The sequence below is a fragment of the Pan paniscus genome, chromosome 4 (assembly GCF_029289425.2).
Source record: "Pan paniscus chromosome 4, NHGRI_mPanPan1-v2.0_pri, whole genome shotgun sequence".
Taxonomy (NCBI): domain Eukaryota; kingdom Metazoa; phylum Chordata; class Mammalia; order Primates; family Hominidae; genus Pan; species Pan paniscus.
The window spans coordinates 1,055,242-1,068,873 of record NC_073253.2 but is presented as its reverse complement, the minus strand read 5'-3'; the positions used below and the strand labels follow the sequence as shown (position 1 = coordinate 1,068,873).

The window sequence follows — 13,632 nt, the reverse complement described above, 5'->3', positions numbered from 1 at the left end:
CTCCCCTTGGAGTGGGCCCACAGCTGCAGACAGTGTTGTCCATAGAAGATGCTCTGACTAGATGAATGGAACAAACTGGAAACTCCAGAAACAAGCCCTTCTTTACATTTCTGGTGTTTGGCTTAAATGGAAGGTGCCAAGGTGAGGCAATGGGGAAACATGGAAGGGTTTGTAATGAGTGTGGTGCTGCAGCTGGATAACCACATGCCAAACACAGACACACAGCTCAGTCCCACCTAGAAAGCAGTGCACAATCCATCAGAGACCTCATAGTAAGAGGGGGAAACTTTAACATTCCTACAAAAATCCTAGAATATCTCTGGGGTCTTGTGTTAGGCAAACTCTTCTTTGATAGATACCAAAAACACTATTTCACAAAACGGATACATTTGACTTTAAGCATTTAAAATTATTTCTTCCATTGTCACCAGTAAAAGAGTGAAAATATAAGCCACAGGCTGAAATAAAATATTTACAAGTCATACGCTTTCATCCAGAATATTTAAAGAACCCTGAAAACTCAAAAATACACAACAGCTCAGTTTTTAAATGGGTGAAAGATTGAACACGTTCTTCACCAAGGCAACAATATCCATGAGAAATAAAGCCCACAAAATGGTGCTCAACATCATTTGCCACCAGGGAACCACCAGCTAAAATCACAATAAGATACTGCTGCACCCCATTAGAGTAGCTGCAAGAAAGCAGATTAAGGATACCATCCAGGCACAAAGCTTCACACCTGAAATCCCAGAGCTTTGGGTGGCCCACAAGGCAGGAGGATCCATTGAGGCCAGGAGTTTGAGACCAGTCTGGGCAACATAGCAAGACCCTGCCTCTAAAAAATATAAATAAAAAAAGGTGATCCATATCAAGTGTTGGTGAAGACATCGGAGAACTGGAAGTCTCATCCATTGCTGATGGGGATGAAAGATGATGCCACATCACCAAGCAGTTTGGCAAAGCTTCTGATGCTGAGCATGTACTTATCATATGAGCCAGCACTCCCACTCCCAGATTCTTACCCAAGAGCAATGAAAGCAAGACTCTGTCTCTAAAAAATATAATTAAAAAGAAGATGAACAATACCAAGTGTTAGTGAAGACATCGGAGAACTGGAAGTCTCATGTATTGCTCATGGGGATGGAAAACGATGCCACATCGGCGAGCAGTTTGGCAAAGCTTCAGATGCTGAGCATATACTTATCATATGAGCCAGCATTCCCACTCCCAGGTTCTTAACCAAGAGCACTGAGAACAACATGAGTGTGCACGTGTCGCAGGTGTTTTTCTTTGCTAGAGCTTCCACAAGCAGGAACCACACATGGGGCGTTGGAACAAGAAATGTATTTTCTGACATATCTGCAGGCTGGAAGTCCCAGAGCACAGTGTCTGCAGGGTTGGTTTCTCCTAAGGCCGCTCTCCTTGCCTTGTAGATGGCCACCTGTTCTCTGTGTCCTCTCACAGTCTTCCCTCTGTCTGTGTCTTTGTTATAATCTCCCCTTCATAAAAGGACACCAGTCACTCTGGATTAGGGCTCACTCTAATAGCCTCATCTAACATCCATTACCTCTTTCAAGACCCTGTCTCCACATATAGTCACATTGTGAGGTACTGGGTGTCAGGATGTCAACCTATGAATTTGGAGGAGGATATAGTTCAGCCCATAATACAAGGATTGGGAGGAAGCGTGCTGTGCCACCACTGAGATCCTATTCCATGATCCAGGCAACCTTGAAGTACCATTACTCAGAAGTGACTGTCAGAACTGACTAGAAATGGACTTGAATTTTTTTTAAGAATAAGTTCAATGTCAATTCATTCTATGAATTTTGCTTCACTTCCCCACAGGAAGGGGATGAAGACCCGTGTCCATCTGCACTTGGGTGAGTTTGTAAGTTTAATGGGATTATTTTATCTATTAGTAACATAGTTATACACTCGTCTCATCTTGAATTACTTAGGATAATATGTCATCCATTTAATGTCTTCAAATATCCTGAAGTGCCAGGAGGTGGCACTTTCGAGAGAGCAGCAAAACTGTCACCTGTCCTGTGGAATCACAGCAGCCTGCGGCTTCTTTTAAAGGCTCTGTGATTTGTTGTTTTTTTCCTGGTACGCTCCTTGGTGGTTCCTGCGGCAAAAGTCCACAGTATGAGTGTCCACATGCTGTTCTCTGTCCTGGTGGGAGCTGCACATCAGCCCTGTCTCCTGTCTGCCATCAGCCCTGCATGCTTTCACTTGATGCTTCCCAAAACAGTTGTGTTGTGTAGTGGAGATCAGAAGGGTAGTTCACACCCCTTCAGCAGCAAAGAAGCAGTCCTGAATATTGAATCTTTGCAGTTTCCATCCTAAATGCCTTGGCTGAGCCGCCATCTCCTTGTTTCAGTGATGGGCACCACAGGCCTGTAGCTTCTTAGGCTCTGGGAGGAGGCGCAGTGGAAATTGAGGTCGCCGTGAGGTCGCTCCGATGTCGCCGCACACTGTTGCTGCCTGGCTACCTTCCCATCTCTGTCGTCATGGAGAGTGTGGGCAGGGGACCCCTGGCCCTCTTCCTTCTTCTCCTGCCCCGGGGGGAGCAGCAGAGAGCCAAGGGGCTGGAGGAGGGTAAAGAGGTTATTCATATTTCTATTTGCTTCCTTTACACTTTGATTTTTCAGGCCAGTTGGGATTTATTGTTGTATTCAGGGAGATAAGAGATAAGGTTATTTTATCCCAACGAAGTAACTATTGGTTTTCACCTCATGTATTAAATATTGCACCTTTCCCCATCAAATTGAAAGGCCCTTTTTCTGGTTCACTGTGTTTCCCTAAACACAGGCCCAGGTCTGTGTCTGTCTGATGGGTCTGTGTCCTGGAGGTGCATCATCTGTTTAAATTACAGAACCTTATTTAGCTACTATATTTTAATATCCTGCAGGCAAATAAGCCTCTAAAGATTTTTTCATTTTTCATTTACTTTTGACAATTCTTACACATTTATTTTTCCATATGAGCTTTCAGATGACTTTGTCCAGTTCCTAGACACATGAAATTCAAGTTCCAGTTACATTAGTTACACACTTTCCATTGGGAGGGGACCACATCACAGCCCCCACAGAGAGGCAGCAAAGGTCCTGGAAGTCAGAGTCTCCACCATGGCCAGAAAGTGGAGTGCAGCCCCCCTTCCCCAGGTGTGCACCAGCCCCACCCCTCACAGACACTGGCAGGGGCTCAGCCCACAGCTTCCTGGCAGGCAGAAGAGACAGGGCCTGTGTCCCTGGAAATGTCACTGTCCCTTACTCCACAGCCAGGGGGCAAAGGGCTTCTTGGATCAGGACAAGGCCCTGTTGGTAATGATCACAACTGCAGAGAATTCATGCAGACTTTTGCTTAGTTCAGCAGTCAAGGTGTATGGCTTACTGGGAAAAGTTCATTCCCTTTCAAACGACCCATTAAGTCTTCTATGAAATTGCTTTTCTTAGAAGGGTGATTGGCAAAACTACTGTGTAGATCCGAAGCACTTGAATATCACTTCGAACTATCATGTAACTATGGTCTTTTAAATAAAATATAAAAATGCTTTCTCTGTGATGCATTTTGGGCAAGATTAATAGAAATGTAACTATAACCGGAATTACAAACTTTCTCTCTAAAACCAAAACAAAAGGAAAAACTAAAGTTGTGTAATGATTGCCAAATCAACATGTATATGTTGTAGAAAATTAGGGAATGGCAAAGATTTCCAGGTAAAAATGAAGGTCACCTGACCCACCTGACACCCCTGTGACATGTATGATGTGCTGTTTTATAAAATTACAGTCACCTTGTAGCCCAGTGTAGACCAGCTACACTAACGGAGGACACTACCTGTCTAAGGCACTGGTCTAGGGTGGGGCTCGCAGACTTCAGGGAGGTACTGCTTTACAGAATCCAAGTGGGAAGGAGTCCTGGTCCTTTACACGAGAAGCTCCTTCTGTTTCCCACTGTGCAGTAACCCGGGAGCACTCACACAACCTCCCGGGAGCTGCTGGTCTCCAGTTTCTGAGACACATGGGCCCCATGCAGTGGTGCTTACAGGACACACTGTAGCCTCCAGTGCCATCCTGAGCGCCCTACAAAACTGTGGTGTGTTTCTTTCCTTCTGTTTGCCCCACCAGAGCCAAGGCCAGGAACTCCCTGCTGATTTGCAGGCGCCTGTGTCAGTTCTCCACTCGTGTACACCCAGACGGGGGCTCGATGGCACAGGTAAGTTGCAATCACTGGCGCTGTCCCCGAGGACAGGGCCATGTGCAGAATGTGTGTCTGAGGTCCCCCAAGCTGAGGTTAAGGTAGTATTCAAAATGGAAGCACTCTGTGTCCAAGGGTGCTGCTCACATGGGAATGATGGTGGGTGGAGCACAGAAGAGAGATGGAGTGAGAGGCAGGAATGCTTCCCAGCTGTGGGTGAGAGAGACAGACGGGTACCAAAGTGGGAGCCCTCAGCACTGCAGTGCCACCATCAGGCTGCGGTGATGGGCAGATGCCCAGGGCAGGCTCTGAAGTGCCCAGAACATGCAGTGAGGGACAGTGCTGTGATAAAGGATGGAGGGAAATTGGTAGCCATGGCAGAAGCTGTGTGCTGTGGTTTTAAAATAAAATGCTTAGGAAAGACTGTGTGTAGGAGACAGATGGGAATAGAGATGTGTTTGTGGTCACATGTGCACGTATGTGTTGGTGTGTGATGTGGGTGTGGTTTTGTGTGTGGTGTGTGGTCATGTATATGTGTGTGAATGGTGTGTGTTTGTTACATGGGTACATGGACTCTGTGTCCGTCCTTCACGGGAAAAGCCCTGTGTGGCTACCGGCTTTAGGGCCACATATTTCTGTTCCTGCTCTGGGGTCAGCTTCCAGCGGTTTCTACTGGGTTGTTATTTATTTTTTGGAGATGGGATCTCACTCTGTCACCCAGCATGGATTACAGTGGTGGGATAATGGCTCACTGCAGCCTCCACCTCCTGGGCTCAAGCGATCTTCCCACCTCAGCCTCCCGAGTAGCTGAAACTACAGGCGTGTGCCACCACACCCAGCCAATTTATTTCTTATTTCTTAAGAGATGGGGTCTCACTCTGTTGCCTGTGCTGGTTTGGAACTTCTGGTCTCAAGCAAGCCTCTGGCCTCAGCCTCCCATAGCAGGGCGATTACAGGCATGAGCCACTGTACTAGGCTGTGGGGGAATCCATCTGAGAAGGCTTTGTGAGGCGGCCAGCTTCTGGAGGTTACAGGTGTCTTCTCCTTCCCTGTTGGGGCAGGGCCGCCTCACCGCACTTCCCCAGGACTTCAGGGAACGGGCTCTTGAGACTTGGAAATGAAAAGGGATCAGCCAGCCTGGAGGAACAGCGACGCTGGCGTCCAAGCCTTGCCCCTTCCCTGCACTTCCAGCAAAGATATGGAGACACTCAGTGGAAACCGATTGGGCCCCCAGCCCGCCCCGCCCAGACTCACCCACCAACGTTCCCTCACTCCATGTGGCACACAGGCTCACAGGATTTTCTCTGCCTGCAATCATCCACATGCACACCTGCTGCCGGGGTGCAATTGTGAGTCCCCTCGGTCTCTCTGCAGCGTCTCGGTGTAGATGACGATTTACAGTCACCCTTGTGTGAAGCCACATGAGGCCTGGTCTGAAGCAGAGAAGATCCGCTCCGCATCACGTTGGATCCCAAGCCCGCGTCTCCGTGGGCTCCAGGACAATCCTATGAAAATGACACCGTCGGTTCATTGTTCACATCGGGGAGGAGAATTCCATCTGAAAATGCGCGTGACTTCACTGACACCCGCGTCCGTGGCACAGCCCTGTGCTGAGCTCCACAGACCTATAGTCCATCGCCTCCCCTTCGAGAGGGCCCAGGGCTGCAGACAGTGTTGTCCATAGAAGACACCCTGACTCGATGAATGGAACAAACTGGAAACTCCAGAAACAAGCCCTTTACATTTCTGGTGTTTGGCTTAAATGGAAGGTGCCAAGGTGAGGCAATGGGGAGACATGGAAGGGTGTGTAATGAGTGTGCTGCAGCAGCTGCATAACCACATGCCAAACACACACACACAGCTCAGTCCCACCTAGAAAGCAGTGCACAATCCATCGGAGACCTCATATTTAGAGAGGAAAGTTTAACCTCCCTAGAAAACTCACAGAATATGTTTTTTTAATAGTAAATATACAGTTGTCCTCTTAAATTGGTTAAGAGCACAAAACGTAACAGGCAGAAGGTCTGTTTCAAACAAATTAAAAAGCTATGTTTTTTCAAGTGTGTTTTTAAAGTTTTCCCCAAGTGAGATATATACATACCCACAAAAATAGTGCGTGAAGGAAAGCTGTCATACGGAAGGAGTTGTGTCCTGAATTCTTCAAGGAAACACATATGGAAATATGAATTGATAGAGACAGCAACACATTAATAATTTTTTAAAATTGAATCTTAAAATGCTGCATGGCACAAAGCTATAGTATAAAGTATTGATAAGTACAAAGGGAAAAGTCTGTACAGCTTTTAGCAAAAATGCTTTTGCAGAAAAGCAAATTAAAATAATGCAAACAGCATACCGAGGTGGCCACAGCTTGACCTCAGAGCTACAACTTCTCATATCTGTGTCAGAAAATCCTATGTATCCAGAATAGAGTAAAATTTCAGGACAAAACATGGACTTTTTAACAGTTCTTACTTTACCCATTTTAAGTTCTTTTTATCTCCCCTACCCCCCAGGGCAGTAATTCAGCAAGATCCAGCAGAAAGAGGGCTACCTTTAGAATTGGCTATTTGATGTTTCTTCCCATGGGGAGAGTGTCATGGAGCCTGGACATTTCAGGCTCATGCATCCATGACCAGTCTCCCACTGGGGTCAGAAAAATTCAGCCATAGACTTGGTGAACTTGGCTTCCCGCTGCTGCTTTGTTCTCCTGCTGATGAAGGTCAGCTTCAGGGTGTATCTGCCATCAAACCTTTTAAGACTGGAGGGCAGCTCCCAAACAGCATCAGAATCCACTCCTGTAGGCTCTTTTCTGTGGGCCACGAGAAAGATGATCTTCTCCTTAGATGAGGTCTAAATAGTCAGAATTCCCATCATCACAAAGCCAAAACAGGCTTGGACTCTGGAAAGGGATGCATATAATCCCAAATCACAGCCACTAGGGCAAAGCAACAGGAGATTGTACAGATGGTGAGGTGACCGTCAATTAGACAAAAATTCTCCACGTATTTGTATTTTTCCAGAAGTATCTTTTTGGCAGAATCATCCAGAGTTTTTCACAGCTGATCCATCCCACTTGTCAGTTTTTCCAGGCATATCACTTATCTTCCACTTATCCAACATGCCGCTACGGCCACTGCCTGTCCCGCAGCTGGAATTCCCACCAACCCCACCACCGCCTGCGCTACCGCCCCTCCTCCCGCCCGTGCAGCTGCTGCCGCCATCTGTCCGCCTCTGAGTCTCCCTCCAGAGAATATCTTTGTGATCTTCTGTTAAGCAATGTCTTCTTTGATAGATCCCAAAAACATTATTTCCGAAAAAAGAAGAATAAATTTGACTTTAAGCATTTAAAAATTTCCCTTCAATTGACACCATTAAGAGAATGAAAATATAAGCCACAGACTGAAATAAAATATTTTCAAGTCATATACTTGTATCCAGAATATTTAAAGAATTTTCAAATGGGCAAAAGATTTGAACACAAAACTTCCACAAGGCAATAATATGAACGACAAAGCACATGAAAAGCTGCTCAACATCATTTCCCATCAGGGATCCACGAGCTAAAACCACAATAAGATAGCATGGCACCCATGTTACAAAGGCTACAATAAAAATGATCAACAAGATAAGCCAGGCACAGTGGCTCATGCCTGAAATCCCAGCACTTTGGGAGTCCAAGGAGGCAGAAGGATGGTTGGAGGCTAGGAGTTTGAGACCAGCCTGGGCAACCTATCTTTAAAAAAATTAATTTTTAAAAAGATGAACAATACCAAGTGTTGGTGAATATGTGGGAGAATTGGAAGTCTCATCCATTGCTGATGGGGATGAAAGATGATGCCACATCACCAAGCAGTTTGGCAAAGCTTCTGATGCTGAGTAGGTACTTATGATATGACCCAACACTCTCACCCCCACATTCTTACCCAAGAGCAATGAAAGCAAGACTGTGTCTCTAAAAAATATAATTAAAAAGAAGATGAACAATACCAAGTGTTAGTGAAGACATCGGAGAACTGGAAGTCTCATGTATTGCTCATGGGGATGGAAAACGATGCCACATCGGCGAGCAGTTTGGCAAAGCTTCAGATGCTGAGCATATACTTATCATATGAGCCAGCACTCCCACTCCCAGGTTCTTAACCAAGAGCACTGAGAACAACATGTGTGTGCACATGTCGCAGGTGTTTTTCTTTGCTAGAGCTTCCACAAGCAGGAACCACACATGGGGCGTTGGAACAAGAAATGTATTTTCTCACATATCTGCAGGCTGGAAGTCCCAGAGCACAGTGTCTGCAGGGTTGGTTTCTCCCAAGGCCTCTCTCCTTGCCTTGTAGATGGCCACCTGTTCTCTGCAGCCTCCCACAGTCTTCCCTCAGTTTGTGTCTCTGTCATAATCTCCCCTTCATAAAAGGACACGAGTTGCTCTGGATTAGGGCTCACTCTAATAGCCTCATCTAACATCCATTACCTCTTTCAAGACCCTGTCTCCACATATAGTCACATTGTGAGGTACTGGGTGTCAGGATGTCAACCTATGAATTTGGAGGAGGATATAGTTCAGCCCATAATACAAGGATTGGGAGGAAGGGTGCTGTGCCACCACTGAGATCCTATTCCATGATCCAGGCATTCTTGAAGTACCATTACTCAGAACTGACTAGTAATGAACTTGAATTTTGTTTAAGAATAAGTTTAATGTCAACAAGGTCTTTGTTCATCCTATGAATTTTGCTTCCCTTCCCCCCACAGGAAGCAGATGATGCCCCGAGTACATCTACACTTGGGTAAGTTCGTAAGTTTAATGGGAACGTTTTATCTGTCTGTACACTCGCCTGAACTCAAATTACCTAGGAAAATATGTTCTCTATTTAACATGTTCAAATATTCTGATGACATAAGGGAAAGTAGAAGTGCTTCACTGAACATTTATAGCCATTCATGTGGCTTATTGCACTGATCTTACTTGAAAAAATTATAGAATTCTTTATAACTAACATTTGAACTTATGCACAAAAATGAGGCCAAGCGTAGTTATTTTCTTTCTTTAAACACATGTAATGATGTGAGCCTGAATGTTTCTGATAGTGTTTCATTAAGAGTCAGATCTTGTCATTTCAACTCTAAATACATCCACTGATGACAGCTCTGCCCCAACACTGCACAATTCCAGCCCAACTGCACACCACTTTTTCACCCTCCAAACTACAAAACTGAAAGAAGACCCTTATAAAGAGGACCATGATCCAGTTTTAAGCACACATTCTAAAGGGTACCCTGTTCCCATGATGAAATAAAATTGTGCAGCCATGACAAATGCATATTCTTCCCAGAGAATCTCAAGTACAGGATACACTTCTCACAGAACATAGAGTAATAGGAAATCTACTCACACATGATGCTGAGTAAATTATTTACTCCTTGTTTGCTATTTTATTTTCCTTTCCATAAAATGAACACATATTAACTTCATATTTTAAAAAGCAGCTTTATACAACATTTTCTAGAGTTTCAGGGTTTAGATATTGCACTCCTACACTCTACTAAAGTTTCATCTAGAACCATTTAATACAACCTAAAAGAAAATGAAATGGAAAGGTAAGAGTCATTGGCTCAAACCACCCCAGGTGCACAGACACAGGCACGTGCGCGCACACACACTCTCGCACACAGTCACACTCTCTCACACTGACACAGCCTCCTTCCTGCCTTCACCTCACATCCCAGTCCCCAGCCTTCCCGCCATATTCCTCCCATCACTGCAGGGAGTCCCAGCTGACCCCACAGGGGAAGCGCCCACCCCAGCCTGCACAGAACAGCCCCATCCTCCTCTCTGGGCACCCAGCAGCTGCAGCTGTCCTGGCGCAGGACCTCTGGGGTCTCTGCCACCATTGCAGTAGGTCATGCTGCTCAGGGGGGCCAGATGTCCAAACCAGGTAGGGCCCAGTGGACACATGCCCAGAGACACGGCCGACATTATTCAGGGAGGGTGTGTGAGGGAGGCTGCTCGTGCTGGGAAGAAGGAGCACCCACACCTTATGGCTTGGAGCTGCTCGGGGTTCCTCTAGAGGCACCTGGGACCCCGGACTGCTGAGGTCACCACATGTCTCCCGGTCTCCCCCTCACAGATGAGTGCACCCAGCTGGCCTCATCCTCCCAACCCAGCTGCCCTGGATCATGGAGCAACATTTACTTTTTTATTTTTTATTTTTTTGAGACAGGGTCTTACTCTGTCACCCAGGCTGCAGTGCAGTGGCACAATCTCAGCTCACTACATCCTTTGCCACTTGGGTTCTCGCAATCCACCCACCTCAGCCTCCCAAGTAGCAGGGACCACAGGCTCATGCCACCACGCTGAGCCAACTTTTGTAGAGATGGGGTGTCCCCATGTTGCCCACACTGGTCTCGAACTCCTGAGCTCAAGCGATTTGCCTGCCTCAGCCTCCTAAAGTGCTGGGACTACAGACATGAGCCACTCTGTCTGGCCATGGAGCAACATTTAGATGGGAGAGAATTTATTACCTAACTTATACTCAGAACTTATAACCGTATTACATGCTAATTGTATCAGTTTGAATACGATAGTACATAAGTTAAAAATATTCTGCGCCTCCCTCCCTGAATACCACGTCAAAATGCCATTTTAATAATAGAGGGTAAATACATGTTTTTTCTCTATGCAGATTCACTCACGTTGAGAGGTTAACGTATACCATATGAATTATCCTGCAGCTTCCTTTTTTGATTTCAACAGTGTGGCATGGATTACGCTCATGTCGTTTCATATAGATGTGTTTTATTCTTGTCAGGAACTTCACCCTCTCATGATGTGCATATACCGTGGCTTAGTCAACCATTGTTCACTACAGGATATTAAGTTTATGACCAAGTTTAGGTTTTGCAAACAGAATTGCAAGAAGCACCTTTGTGCCAAGGTTGTCAGATACTGACAATATTGTTTTGTTTCTGTGGAACACTTAAAAGTCAAAGGGCATTTGCATTTTAAATCCTCATAGTTTCTTTTTACTTACTTTACCAAAAGGTTTGAACAGTGCAAATTTCCTTCAATTTCCTCACTCTTTTCAGCACCAGATATTAGCAAGGTATTTTTAGTTTTATCCAAATAACACTTTTAATTGTTTCAATGTGCATTTTCCTTATTACTAATGAGACTGAACATATTGTCATTCTCTTTTTTACCGTTTCACAGTTCCTCTTGTATGAATTAGCTTTTCAAATGTTTGCACACTTTTAAATGGAGTTGTTTGTATTGTCAGTGTCAAGTGGTCTTTGCACATTAGGGATAGTAATTCTCTGATCTGTGTGTTTCCAACGTATTTCTTTCAGTCTGTCTTTTAAAATTTTGTGTTTATCGTGTCTTTTGCAATGTGAAGGTCATAAATTTTTGTGAAGTCAAAGTTGTCAAATGTTCCTGTCTTGCTTTAAAAAGTCTTTCTTACTCCAGGGTTATACCAAAATCATCCAGAACTCTTTGCTGATATTTTTATAATTTTTCTGTTTTGACTTTCCTTATATTTTGATTTTCAAGCCATCTTGGACTTATCTTTGCATACAGGGAGAGAGCCAAGGTTACTTTATCTCAAAGACTTAACTAATGGTTACCACCTCGTTTATGAAACAATACACCTTTCCATCTAATTCAAAGGCCTCTTTTTCTAGTGCTTGCCATAAGCACTAGACTCAGATCTGTTTCTACACGTTTATTTCTGCCTTGTTGATCTGTGTCCTAAACCGTGCTGTTTTAATTACTGGACCTTCCTGATCTACATTTTAATGTCCGACAGTCACTTTCTCAGGTTTTTTCATTTCTAAAAGTTTTGACAATTTTTAAACTTTAATTTTTTCATAAAAGTTTATTTGAAATTGATATGGAAAATACATTTTGTTTCAGTTCCAGGAAACCTGGGATTTGGAGCAAAGTTATATTAAATATACACCTCATTTTGAGAGTGGCCGATAGCGTTTCCCTGGCATCCCAACTCCACTGGGAGCCACAATAAGGACCCAGAAGTCAGTCTCCCCCAGGTGGGGAGAGGATGGAAGTTCCTGCCTTGCTCTACCTGAGTTGCCCCAGAAGCTCCGCCCTTCACGGAAACCTGCTGGGGGCAGCGCCAGAGTTCCAGGCCAGGGAAGGCCAGCCTGGTTCTGTAGCTCAAGAGGCAGGCAGCTTCCTGGGTCAGAAAAAGGTAGCCCAGGAGAAGTGCCCCATTCATCAATTTCTCAAATCTGAGAATTGCTTGAGAGTTTTGCCTAGTTTCAGCAATCAAGGATTACATATCACTTAGTGTAAAAATGCTCTTTCACACAACCCATTAATTTTCCTTGTAAACTGGTTTTCTTTGATTTAGTGAATCCAGGTTATTTTGAATTTTACTTCGAAGTATAGCCTATGGTTCTAATATTAGGTAAAAACTAAGACATTTTCTCCTTTATCCATTTCTGGCAAGAATGATAGAAAATTAATTGTGACTAGGATTGTAAACTTTCACTTTGAAAAAATATATATGTTTTACCAGTACACATTCAAAATAGAAAATTGGGAAGTTACAAACATTCTTGGTGTAAAAACCTACGTCACTCACAGTCCCCCCACCCACCAATGGCTACCGCAGGCATTTTGATTGGCACCTCCTGCAGCTTCCCTTTTAACATTTTTTCTGTGTATTAGACCCATTTTCTAAAGGAAATTATCATTTAATACACCTCTTTAGGCACCTGCTTTTTAAACTCTACATTGTTCCATTAAAGATGGGCATAAACCGCTCCATCTTTAAATCATATTCCTCTTTGTTGGAAGCCTTCTTCATTTCATTCAAGTCTTCTCCACAGGAGAATGAGCTAACCTTGTTGAATGTGAAAAGTGTTACACCAACACCACATGAGTTTACAAAGCCTCTAGATGCAACAGGCGATAAGTTACCATTAACCATTTTTTTGTCACAGAATATGCTTCCAGGGTCACCTAACAGTTTGGATCCAGCTGGTCCACCTTATAGACTCACTCACAGCCTTTTACTTCAGGCTCTGCCTGCTGCGCACATTACAAACATCTGTTTCTAGCGATCAGGGACTTTGTTTAAATCATGTCACCGTTTGCCACACGGGGAAAGTCCATTCACTAAGAGCCTGTGGGGTGTGATGTTGCTAATCACAGGTCTATTTTGTGGGAAATGTGTAGGAATTTATAGTGTCTCTAGTGGTGGATATTAGACAAACCGATGGGGGATATTGTGGTCTGCGTGTTTGCTGTGGGATGTCGAAGGGAATGGGTGGACGTAGCTGACCAGCTGGAATGAAAGTGGGAACAGGGAGCAGGATTTCGCGTGTGAAGACCCTAATCCCCAGCGTCTCATTCAGTGGCTTGTATTAATTTTCCACTGGAGGTTGGAGCTCTTCCTTTGC

The 13,632-nt window shown here is 44.6% G+C and overlaps 1 protein-coding gene and 1 pseudogene across 6 annotated transcripts in view; one reads left to right on the top strand and one right to left on the bottom strand.

The window, feature by feature from the left end:
• The window catches only part of LOC134730359 (palmitoyltransferase ZDHHC11), a 63,701-nt gene that overhangs the window by 34,237 nt on the left and 15,832 nt on the right, over window positions 1-13,632 (top strand). For 4 of the 6 annotated variants that reach the window (XM_063604157.1, XM_063604158.1, XM_063604154.1 and 1 more), the window contains 3 exons: window positions 1,852-1,886; window positions 4,140-4,227; window positions 8,962-8,996. In XM_063604157.1, coding sequence (XP_063460227.1) covers window positions 1,852-1,886; window positions 4,140-4,227; window positions 8,962-8,996 — 158 coding nt within the window. Of the gene's footprint in view, window positions 1-1,851; window positions 1,887-2,389; window positions 2,608-4,139; window positions 4,228-8,961; window positions 8,997-13,632 lie in introns of all 6 variants that reach the window. The other 2 variants (XM_063604156.1, XM_063604155.1) reach the window with 2 other exon arrangements.
• LOC134730397 (signal peptidase complex subunit 2-like) lies at window positions 6,582-8,129 on the bottom strand (annotated as a pseudogene).